At 47.1% G+C, this 12,349-nt stretch overlaps 1 protein-coding gene across 3 annotated transcripts in view; it reads left to right on the forward strand.

Annotated features, from left to right (window-relative positions):
- UBR4 (ubiquitin protein ligase E3 component n-recognin 4) overlaps positions 1 to 7,874 on the forward strand; it is an 85,002-nt gene extending 77,128 nt beyond the window's left edge. For all 3 annotated transcript variants that reach the window (XM_054085776.1, XM_054085777.1, XM_054085775.1), the window contains 4 exons: positions 1,439 to 1,663; positions 5,951 to 6,041; positions 6,579 to 6,741; positions 7,481 to 7,874. In XM_054085776.1, coding sequence (XP_053941751.1) covers positions 1,439 to 1,663; positions 5,951 to 6,041; positions 6,579 to 6,741; positions 7,481 to 7,545 — 544 coding nt within the window. In that variant the 3' untranslated portion in view covers positions 7,546 to 7,874. The remainder of the gene's footprint in view (positions 1 to 1,438; positions 1,664 to 5,950; positions 6,042 to 6,578; positions 6,742 to 7,480) is intronic.
- The last annotated feature ends 4,475 nt before the right edge of the window (positions 7,875 to 12,349 follow it).

Below are 12,349 nucleotides of genomic sequence, written 5' to 3' on the forward strand. Positions count from 1 at the left end.
TTGTTATTAGTCAAACACTTAACTCTGGCATCATTTTATCCGACATGAAAATAACAGAATCAGTTTTGGCTCCAGGTTTGATATACTGGAATTTTGGAGTATTTGGGTCCGTCAGATTTTACCAGTGCACAGCAGTGCAGGAACCCTTCTGCTGGAGTGTGTCAGTAATATTTATACAGAGCAAAAATGTCAGCTGGGCTTTGGCTTGAGCCTGCGTCTACATGTACGTGTAGATGCTGGAATGCTTTGGAGTTCTTGAGCAGGTTCTGGTAACAGCACCCACAGGAGAACCCAATGCCCATATGCCTCAGTTTGTGTAGTTAAGATACCAGAAAGTCATTAATTAAATGGGGGGGTGTATGTTAAAATACACACCCCTTCAACCAAGATCGCTTCAAATGGAGTGCAGTGAACTCTCCATCCCTTTCTCACCTGGAACCAATCAACATTTTGCCTTTAATACAATTTCTCTATTGTTTTTAATATCTATCTCCAGATCCCTGTGGTGTTGTTTGCTGAGTCCCTTGGGAGACAAATAAATGAAACTATTCTTTTCATCTTGTTAGGCTGCTTACTGGCACCAGAGAGCCCAGAGCCTGCTGTGAGGCTGTTGTAGAAAAATGTGTTATGTAGTTTCCAAACAGTATTCTTTTCAAAAGACACTCAATATTAAATGGAGAAAATAAAGAGCTTCTGGTTGGCCACCAGTGGTGTTGTGTGGCACGTGGAAAGGTCACACAACACTGACACCCAGACACAGCTCTATCCGCTCGGATACTGCTTTATGCCTTCTTGGTAGGGACGGTAAATCAGGCTTAAAAATTGAGAGAGCTGCCTGGCAGCCTCTTCCTGATCAGTAGGTTGTGGTAAAGTGTGATATATCTTCAAGATCTGCTGTCACACGGAGCTTGTGTGGTCAGCTCTGGGGTGTCAGGGCTCCTCAAGAGACTGGAGGTAGGGGAAAGGAAAACCAAATCTAACCTTACAATAAATACAATATCTTTTTACCTCCCCGGCACAACTTGAGGCCATTTCTTCTTGTCCTTTCAGTAGTTCTCTATATGGAAACCTCTTGCAGGTACCTTTCAATCAAACAAACCTTATAGGTGTTGCAGGTAGGGAGGGTGTTTCATCCGTAACTACGTAGTGCAAACTAATTAAGAACCCAAAATTTAAAAAAACATTATTAGAGAATGAAATATTCTCTGTAATAAAGTTTGAATGCTAAAAAAGATCAGTGTAATTGTATAAAGTTGGATGAGTTGGAATATGGAGTTTTTCCAACTTGTATAAAGTTGGAAAAAAATGGTAATGCCAGACTGGTGCTACGTTTTCCTGTGTGGGGCTGCATGAATGCAACACCTATAAGCTCCTAAGAGGTGCAGCAAATGAACACGTAAGAGCCAGGACCACTGCTGAAGCTTCTCTTGTGTTTCAGAACACGAGCAACATCGAGGGAGGAGAAGAACCTCCAGAGCTTCATGGAACACCCCAGAGAGAAGTGGGTGGAGAGTGCCTACGAGGTGGATGGGCCCCACTATTACACCGTGCTGGCGCTGCACATCTCGCCACCTGAGAAGTGGAAAGCCATGCGAGTGGAGATCCTCCGGAGGCTCCTTGTCACCTCCCATGCTCGAGTGGTGTCACCAGGGGGAGCCAGCAGGTCAGCCACCTCCCGCTGCTGCTCCCAGGCTGCTGTCGTGCTCCGGGGACCCTCACGGCACTCAGAGTCAGAACAGGGGAGCTGAGGGAAGGAGCTGTGTGTTTTGGGAGAGCAGATATTGACCCTTCCAAGCAGCTTTGTACTCAGTGTTGCAGGGCTGTAGAATCATGGAATGGTTTGGGTTGGAAGGGACCTTTAAAGCCCATCCAAACTCACCCCCTGCAGTGAGCAGGGCTGTCTCATACCCAGCCAGGTTGCTCAAGAGCCCTATCCAACCTGACCTTGAATCCTTCCAGGGATAAGGCCTCTCTGGGCAACCTGTTCTGGTGTTTCACCACCCCTGTAGCAAAATATTTCGTCTACTTAGAGTTGATCTCAATCTCCCCTCTTTTAGTTTAAAACCATTGCCCCTCGTCCTATTGCTACAGGCCCTGCTACATCATTCTTAAAGCCCTTCTTTAAGTACTGAAAGGTTGCAATAAGGTGTGCTCAGAGCCTTCTGTTCTCCAGGCTGAACAGCCCCAACTTTCTCAGCTTGTCCTTAGAGGGCAGGTGCTCCATCTCTGTGGCCTCCTCTGGACCTGTTCCAGCAGATCCATGTCCTTCCTGTGCTGAGGGCTCCAGAGCTGGATGCAGAGCTCCAGGTGAGGTCTCACCAAAGCAGAATAGAGGGGCAGAATCCCCTCTCTTGCTCTGGCTGGCATACTTCTTCAGATGCAGCCAAGGATATGGTTGGCTTTCTGGTCTGTGAGCACACATGGCCAGCTCCTGTCCAGCTTTTCATCCTCCAGCACCCCAAGTCCTTTTCAGGGCTGTTCTTTACCCCTTTATCTCCCAGCCTGTGTTTGTGCTTGGGATTGCCTCGGCCCAGGTGTAGGACCTTGCCCTTGGCCTTGTTGAACCTTCTGAGGTTCACACAGCCCCACTTCTCCAGCTGCTCCGGGTCCCTCTGGATCCAGTTCCTCAGGCCTGTCAGCTGCACCTCTCAGCTTGGTGGTGTCGGTAAACTTGCAGAGGGTGCACTCCATCCTGCTGTGTCCTTGGAGATATTAAACAATGCTGGTCCCAGTATGGACCATGGGCAGGAGGGTTCAGTGCTGGTTTTAGAGTGGATCAGTCAGCTGATCAGTGGGAACGATGCTTTTCGTAGAAGTACAGCAGTACACTCCTCCAGCTCAACTGAAACCCTGTAGCGTTGGGTTGTGCTATTTCACAGCTGCTGGCCTGCTCTCTGCCTGCCTCATGAAAGACACTGCTTCTGTGCTCTTTTGATCGGTGCACCAGCTTCCTTAAATAGAAAAATAGAAATAGAAATCAAATGCCATTGCTTTTAAAAAAGAAAAAAAAATCAATAGCAGCTGTCAGGCACTTGAAGTACAAGAATAAGTGGCTATGCCTGCCTGACAAAAGCGCCTGTTTCCAGAGAAGGAAGGAATTCCAGTTTCTGAAGAGATGATTTTAAATAGCTGTCATAATTAAGAATGAATTCATTATTATTCTAAGTCGCCTTAAAGGGCATTCTTATTCTGATGACATTAATTATGTGTTTGATAAAGTCATTACATTGTAGTAGCACACAACGCAGCATGCATCAATGCTATTAGAAGCATCAAACGTGAAGGAGCCCTTAAAGGGGCTCTGGTATTGATTTCTCTGCAAGTTTCTGCTGTTCCAGCTCAGCCTGCTCTGGGCTCTGTCTCGTGTTCCCACCTCCCTGCCCGAGTTCTGGGAGAGGTGGGGTCGGAGTTATGGGAGATGTTATCAGGGAGGTCTGGTTTCGCAGACTCTGAGAGATGAGTGGCCCAAAGCCCGTCATGTGGGTGGATTTCCTCTGGATGTTTGGTGCTTTTAAACCCTCAGTAAATGATTGTGTTTTTTCCCAACTTCTTTCTAAGCACGTGTGTAATAAAAGCACATCGAAGGGGACAGAGCGAGAAACTTTGGGCTAAACCATTCCATCTCTGGAATTTCAGGAGAGAACACTCAGAAATACTTCTTAGGAATTATGTCAAGGTTTATTCAAGGGCTTTCTTTAATCCTTGCAGACTAAGGGAGCACAAAGCCCTCTGCTGATAAAACCTCTCAGAAATAGAAATACGACAGTTCTTATTTCTAAGGTCTGAGCTTATTTATTCTTGTGGAAAATCAGGAAGAGAGCGATGGATGGTGAAATGCTCTGCAGATGAGTGTCAATACCTTGAATTTGTAGGCTGAGGTAAAGAGAAAGCCAGCGTCTGTAACATCAGAGTGATGTGTCTGCATACAAAGATGGCAATTAGCATTCCCTGTTGGAGGTGGCATTCCCTGTTGGAGGTGGCACGGGGCATTATCTGGGAGCAGCACTGCTTGGGGTCGGCTGAGGGTTAGAGAGATGCCAGGACTCACCGCTGCCTTTACTGAGATGAAGAGAAGTCGCTGTAGGAAACAACTGCACCAGAAAGCAGCTGAGGATCAACTTGTGATACTAAAAAGGGCCCGTAAATCTTAGCAGTGAAGATGCAGGCAGTGCTGTGCGTTCCCTCATGCTTAAATGAAGGCAACAAATGCTGCCTGGGCCCTGGCCCGCGTTTAGGTGTGTTCTATCCATTGTAAGATGGATTTGAGGAGGATTTGGCCTAAAATGTCTTCTGTCTCTGCCAGCAGCTGCAGGTGTCATAGTTTGTCTGCAAGACCAACATGAGAGACACTTGGCACCTTCCGTGGCTGAGAAACCCTTTGTAATAAAACCCAGAGGTGAAATTACCCGAATGGATGAGAGTTCTGGGTTTGCTCTTTTCTCGTAAATACAATTTCCAAATTCCAAAGGGCTGAATCACCTGCTCGGTGTTACTGAACTAAGGACTCTGGCTACAAAAATCCCTTAGACACCTTTCAGCACAGCTTTCGTCTGGAGTTGAGGAGGCAAATAGCCCTTTGATTTTTTTCCCTTTGCTCCTGACTGTGACCTTTCTAAAATATTCATGAGAGAAATGAGGCTCCTAAAGTGTTAATGCCTGACTTTCTGCCGGCAATCCCTGTGTAGCGATGAGCCTGAACCAGCTTCTATTAATGAGAACGCGGCACCTATTACACACAGTAGCTGTTCCAGAAGGTAGCGACCAGACTTAACCCACAAGGGCCTTTTAGTTTTCAATTAAAGGAGCAGACTCCAATTAGATCAAACCCATTCACATAAAAAGAAACTCTGTCTTGCAGTATTTGGGAGTCTAGAATTAGCTTTGCTCGACGTTGCTGTTTTTCCCATGGAAATTTAGTCACCTTTACTAATTGGTTTTCCTTTAAATAATTAAGCCTAGCTGCCACCTGCCCAGCTCTGTTAAGGGCAGACACACAAATGCAGCCTTTTCAAGTAAGAGCAGCACAATATTCAGTTTTCCCCAAATCCCCAACTTGTGGCAGATTGGGGAGGGGCTCATGGTCAGCTGATACCCTGTTGTCTTGCTGCCTTGTGGCAGGTGGACCAGTTTGAGATGCATAAAGAAGGACTTTTTTTTCACCCCAGGCTTTTAAGTGGTGAGTAGGAAGCGGCATGCGATGGAGGCAGATGTACCTGAGAACGCAGACAAGAGAATTCCAAACCCATTAGAGTTGCTGGCAGAGGGTTCTGCCTTGCCAGAACCTGTTAGTGATTAATCCTGTAAACCTCGGGAGCTGTTATCCCAGGACAGCTCTGCACCTTTTATAGCCCTTCTCGAGCCTGTTTCCAGAAGAATTCCTTCCATGGCCATAAAATAACTAAGAAGGTATTAAATGGAAATCCCTCCATTTCCTCAAGGATGGACTATTTCCCTCAGAGTCTTTCAGAAATGCTTTTTTTTGTGAGTTAGAAGCAAAAAGACTTTCTCTGTCATTGGTAGAGACTGTGGCTGAAACCCAGATGTTGTTATTTTTTTTAGGAATCTGCTGTACTCCACACAGTGCGTGTGTGAATAGGGGCTGGGCATTGTTTTTCTGACTTTGCTGTTGACTCCTACACAGTCTTGGCAGTGCCCTTCCCTCTCTGCTTGTTCCTTTCCTCTGAAATTAGGTTTTTATTGGCTACCCTGCTTCACTTACACTAGGGTGGCTCTAAAGTGGCTTCTTTACCACAAGAATCATTGCTCAGAAATCACGGATGCCCAATGTTTGTTCCATGTCCAAGAGCACACAGCAAAGCGTACTTGGAGCCATTCCCCACGTGCATTATTGATGGGCTTTTTGGCTGTTTCAGCTTTCATGCTATTTGTCACATTGGTTACCAAAGCTTAGTGAAGTGATTAACTCGGATCGATTTCTTTATCTCCCTAGACTGGCAGATAAGACAGTGAAGGAATATGCAACGTACCGCTCCGGCCTTCTCTTCTGGGCGCTAGTAGATCTCATTTACAACATGTTCAAGGTAAGAAGAAAACATTGAAGCTCATCTATATCAGCTTCCTAACCTGAGCTATTTGGAATAGAAGGCAGAGTTTGAAACCCCTTTTTCCAAGATCTTTGTAGACACAAAGCTTCACCTTGTATGAGCTTCCTGTTACCCTTTGCAGTTTGCTATCCAAAGGATTGAGAGGCTTTTCTGTTTGCTACACTCCTCCTGTGCTGTGTATTCACAAATTTTTCCTGTTTGTTGTTCACTAAAACCAGGACTTTTAGCCAGGGAAGCAGTTGGGTAAGGAGTTAGGCAGGGGCATCTACAAGGAAGAAACAGGCAGTTTCCAAAGTGGGTTAAATAACTAGCGAGTGAAAATGCCTGCAACCTTTTTATGTTCCGTACAAAAGCATTAAAAAGTCCCATGTGGAGTAGCTTTTCTACACGGCTTGTCTACAAAAGGCAGGAGATGCGAGTCCAAGAGCAATGAGAGAAATCATCAGAGTTTGCATTTATTCCTCTAAATCATTACTTTCTGGACCGATTTGATGCTTTTTTTCCCTCTTGCAGAAGGTGCCTACGAGTAACACGGAGGGAGGCTGGTCCTACTCTCTTGCTGAATTCATACGACACAACGACATGCCAATACACGAAGCTGCCGACAAGGCCCTGAAAACCTTCCAGGAGGAGTTCATGCCAGTTGAAACATTTTCTGAGTTTTTGGATGTGGCTGGTAAGCGTGCGCTTTCCCTTTTATAGGCTGTCTTATGCAACTCATGACTGCTGCTCGCCCGAGACAGTGGCATTCCTGACACTGCTGCAGCAGCTTGTTTGTGTGAGGCACTGAGAGGAGGAGACCTCAGCACTCCAGCTATTTCAAAAACACTTGGGAGACACGTTTTGAGCATCCCCAGATAGGAAAATTTCTCTCATCTGATGCTGCGGGTCCTCCCCGTGCTCTGTTAAACAAACATACATCCCAGTTTAAAGTCATTTTTAGGGTAGATGTGGTTGGAAGTTTGATAAATAGATGTGACCGTGTACTCGAGGCAGCAGTTCAGTGCAGTGAGGGTTCTGCCCTAGGGATTTTGGTGACCCCAGGAGTCAGGAGATGCTGACAATTAATGTGCAGAGAGACTGCTCTTACTTCTGTGAGGAGTTAGTGATATTCTAGGCTAGTCTCTCCCTGTCCAACGTATGAAGCTATGTGCAGCCAGGGACAGGGTCCCTGTGGTGGCTCTGTTGCATGAGAGTAAGCTTTGTATGGATTTAATGTGTACACTTTGGTCCCTTCTGCACATCCATCCAACAAGGGTTTACCAACAAGGGTTTATCTTCATCTTATCTATACTTAAAATAACATTGCCACTGTCCTTATTAACATACATGTGCCCTAGTTCAAACCCCTAATGTGGGCAGCACAAACCGCTTTGTGGATCTAATTATTCTGTATTGTCTTCTTCTGTTTAAAGGTCTCTTATCAGAAATCAATGATCCCGACAGCTTCCTCAAGGATCTTTTGAACTCCATCCCCTGAGCCACCAGCACAGAGAAGCGTTGGGCAGAGACTACACTAGCTTGCCTTCCACCCCTCTGTGTTCCCCCTGGTGTGGTCTGTCCCTCCCCTCAGGAGTACTGCAATTTGGGGTTGTTGTTTTTTTTTTAATTATTTTATTTTCTACAGTTTTTCTTCTTGGAGTGATTTGGAGTTTAGATCTGTTTTATCCTATATTTCAATGCTTGTATCTGTAAAGCCTTGCGTGTTCAAGCTGGTTGAAAGAACTTGTACAGAGAGGAAACCAAACCAGTAAATCTTACTGCTTTAGTGTGCACCTCTGACATTAAAAAAATCGAACAAATGGGTAAGATGGGTTTGACTAGTGCATGAACCGTGCAGCAGTCTAAATGCCAAGTTCTTTCTCATCTTTTCTTTCAGAGCTCCTTCTCTCAGGGCTCAGAGCTGCTGCTCTTTTGGGCCCATAGCCTGGACAAGGAGGAATAGGAAACAAAAGGCTCGTACCGAGCAAGGAAGCAGACTGACACTGTCTTTACTGTACATGCAGAGCAGGTTTTCCCTTGTGGGACATGAGCCTTAGAGACTCGTGGACTGCAAGGACAGTGTTTCCTTCCACCCATTCTTCACCTGGGTGTGGGACACTGTCCCAGCCACAGTCATCTCCCTGCCGCTTCATGTTCCCCCTCTCCAAGACATGACCTTATCACAGTGTCTCACTTGACTTTCATTGGGGCTGTATTCAAAGCAAGTGCGCATGTTGGGTGCCTCTGGTTGCGTAGTACCGATAGCAACGTTAAGGGATGCTACTCACATCCAAGTTATTTCCTCTCTTGCTGGTGAAATCTTCAGCTTCAGCAAAATGCATGGAAAATAGACCCTGCACACACTTTGAGCCGGCCACTTGCCCTTTTGATAGCTTGCGTTTTGCTGTGCATGCCCTGACCTGAAGCAGAGTCCCTGCTCTGAATACAGCCTTGCCCTTTCTCACCCAGTTGTGCATGCTGGTAACTTACCTTTACCACCAGTTCTGCTCTCCTGTAACCCAGCTGACATGTGGTTAAGCTGGAATCTAATAAAGCTTTCCCTGTCTTCCTTGTCTCTGTTTGAACTTGAATTTCCGCAATCCTAACACAGTTCCATCCCATAAGTAATAATTATTTCAGAAGCTGAATAACTCGGCAACTTATTTGATGCCTTTTGTTAGTGTTGAGCACGCAGTTACAATTTGGCAATTAGCAGATGGGTGAAGGTGCAATGTTTTTCTTCTCGCCTCTGTGTGTGCTTATGTCACCCTTGGCAGTTGGATTTGGTTCTGGGAGAAGCGCTGAGTAGGAAGGCACCTGGAGAGGTTTGGATTAGTGTCATGCAAGGGACTCAAGGACGTGGCAGTGGGCTGCTTCGTCAGTGAGTAAATCTGTCCTGCCCAGTGAAGCTACAGGGGGGGTACTTCGAGGCTTTGAGCCCCCTGATCCAGTGGGAGGTGTCCCTGCCCATGGCAGGGGGTTGGAACTGGATGGGCTTTGAGGTCCCTTCCAAAGCAAACCATTTTATGATTCTATGACTAATGTGTGAAGCAGCCATATTCTCCCTTTTAACCACATAAAAGAGAAAAACACATCTTGTTTTAAAAGCACTGTGAAGTCAAACCTAACAGTCTTCTCTCCAAATAAGCAACCGGAATATACCTGTGATGGATGCAGAAGTGTTGCTCACCGGTGCTGGTGTACAGTAGCGTGGGCAGTGTTAAAACCCGTGTTGAGAAGATGACCTTTCAGATCAGGATGGCTCCTGATGGGAACAGTGAGCAGATACAAGAAACCAGGGGTTTATGACTGTGATTTTGAAAGCTTCTTGCAATACAGGGAATTCAGGTGTAAGACTGAAACCACACCGCGCTTTGACTTTGTTGTTTGTGTAAGATTGATTAGTTAAGCTCTGGACAGGAACTGTTTCGGCCTGGAGAAGAGAAGGCTCTAGGAGACGTTGTAGCAACCTTCCGGTACCTGAAGGAGGCTACAAGAAAGCTAGGGAAGGACTTTTTACAAAGCCGTGGAGTGATAGGATGAGAGGAAATGGCTTTAAATCGGGAAGGGGAAGATTTAGACTAAACATAAGGAGGAATTTCTTCACAATGAGGGTGGGGAGGCCCTGGCCCATGTTGCCCAGAGCAGTGGGAGGTGTCCCTGCCCATGGCAGAGGGTGGAACTGGATGATCTTTAAGTTCCCTTCCAACTCAAGCCATTCTATGATTCTATTAATGGGATTTGTAGAGCCAAGGAGGAATACTGGGCTGCCTTGCTACCTGCTTACTGTCATCTTTTCCCCTTCAGCCGCAGCCTCGGTGTGCCAGGCAGTCCCTCAGCCTCAGCCTCCCAGCCAGCGCCTCACTGGCATGGAGAAGGAAATTGCAGATACCTTGTGCAGTACCTTACCTAACAAGGTAACCTCAGCATTGCTCTGGTTTTTGCTGATGCAAACCCTGGTTGAACTCCATTTGTGCTGGCACAGATCTGTTGTGAAAACACCCTCTGCTATTGCAGGAGCTGGTTGAAAGAACTTGTACAGAGTTCTTTATACCAGCAAAATAATTCTACCCATGCAGTTGGATCAGCAGATCCTCGAGCTTCCCAGCAACAGAATGCGATTGCTGTTTGTTACTAGATCTGCAAGGAAGCAGGATCTTAAAAGGAGGTCATTAACTGTGTCCTTACCAGTCTAAGCCCAGCTACAATGAGCGCTCGGACCTGTTCTAGAGGGTTTTGTAAAGGCCCAGAGATGTGATTTGGAAAACAAAGGCAACATCGAGTGCCTCCCTGCCCTGAGCATGAGAGGGCTGGGATTTATGGGGAAACCAAATTTGAAAAAAGGTGGAAATGGCATAGTAGCGCTTCCTCAGAGTAGAATAGCTTGGGAGACACTAAAGCCTAACAATGACAACCCCAGAAGAGCTAGAGAGGGATGAGAACAAAAAAGTGTTTTGGAAAGTTTCAGCTGGTGCAGGCCACACACCGAGGCTCCAACATGGTCAGGGCTGCAAACCCCAAGGGGCTGCGGCTGTCAGCAAAGGCTTTAGGGGAAGCCTCTTAAATGCAATGTAAGAGAGGAGCGAGACTGGGAAGATGCCTCAGAATGGGTAAAATGACTTAAACAGATGAACCAAACCACGAGCTGCAGCAGAGAGTCGTCCCCTCTCTAAAAAGACATATTTGCGAAAAAAGCAATGCGATGCGTGAGAGCCACTGCTACCTCCACGATTGCTTTGAACCTGACCTCAAGGGCAAGAGCTTCCCTGGGATGTTCTGATGTCCCTGGGATGGCTGTTCCCATGGGTCAAACTCTGGTGATTGCTTATTAATTTATCTTGTGAGCAACACCTCCCAGGGAGAACAAAGGAGGCAGCCCTGCCCCAGGCGCCGGCCAGGGCGTGCCAGGCTCTCCGCCGGCTGCAGGCACAAACGCCCCGATGAGCTCGAGTTCGTCTGTTGCCGCTGCTGCGATGGCATGGCTCGCTCTGCCATCCCACAAACCCGCTGGGCAGGCGGGACCCGAACAAACCCCCTTGTTTGGTAAAGATGGGAAGCCTCGACCTTACCCCTTGTATTTTGGGCTCTTTTCCTTTGTCCTGCTGCCTCCTCCCTTCGTAATTCCCTTTTCCAAGCCAAACACACACCCTTCCAGAAGCGGAGGGGAGACCTCATCACTGTCTACAGTTCGCTGAAAGGAGGTTGTATGTAGCGAGGTGGGTTCTGGTCTCTTATCTCTGGTAGGCAGTGACAGGACAAAGGGAAATGGCCTCAAGATGCACCAGGGGAGATTTAGGTTGGATATTGGGAGGAATTTCTTTGCTGAAAGGATTGTCAGGCACTGGCAGAGGCTGCCCAGGGAGGTTGTTGAGTCCCCATCCCTGGAGGAGTTTAAAAGACGAGTAGATGTCATACTTGGGGAGATAGTCTGGTGGTGGATTTAGCGGGGCTGTGTCAGTGGTTGGACTTGATCATCTTAACTATCTTTTCCAACCCAAACCATTCTACAATTGAATGAGTCTTTGCCCAACTGGGGGCTCTTTCCTACAGCTGTCCCGCCAGGACAGGCACACATGCGATTTCCTCTCTGCCCCACTGCCAGTGCTTCCACCTAGCTCTCAATCCAGGTTTCTCTCCTGTTTTGTCTCCTACCGTGATTGCCTGGAATTATTTTCAAACAAGCGGTGGGATTAGAGCTGCTGATCTAAATCTAAACACACTGTGAGCTGCAACATTTCGATGCCATAAAAGATTCCCTGGACTTTATCCAATGTGGGAGATGTTATTTATACCCCTGGACATGCATCCGGGCGGTGGAAGCACCTGCGGATCTTGCATGTTCAGCAAGACCGTGGTAGAGCCTCAATGATTGTGTGGGCACATCTCAGGGTTGCTGTTTCTGATGCAGAAACCTCTCTTCCCTGTGATTCTATGAAAAAACACCAAGTCCAGATTCCTAAATCACTTTTCAATTCACAAGTGAAAGTAGGCAGGTTTGTGGCTGCTCTGGAGGGTGCCCAACCGGCCAGCCTGGAGAGCAGCTTTCCCAGTGTATCTCAGGAGGCCTCCTACCATCTGTGCGAGCTTGTTTCAGAGCTACTTCGTGGGTCCCCTTTCTGCTTCCTGCCCTCCTCCAGAGACAAAAATCAACTTGGCCTTGACTTGTTTGCAGCACATGGTGAGGCACAGCCTGGCCACGTTATCACCCCGAGCAGGGATGAATCACAACTCATGCGTACAGAATTGAGGGCACAGAGGAAAATGAACCACAGCTTGCGTGGACCTTGGAAAAGATACTTGGG

This window comes from Cuculus canorus, chromosome 21, assembly GCF_017976375.1.
Source record: "Cuculus canorus isolate bCucCan1 chromosome 21, bCucCan1.pri, whole genome shotgun sequence".
NCBI lineage: Eukaryota > Metazoa > Chordata > Aves > Cuculiformes > Cuculidae > Cuculus > Cuculus canorus.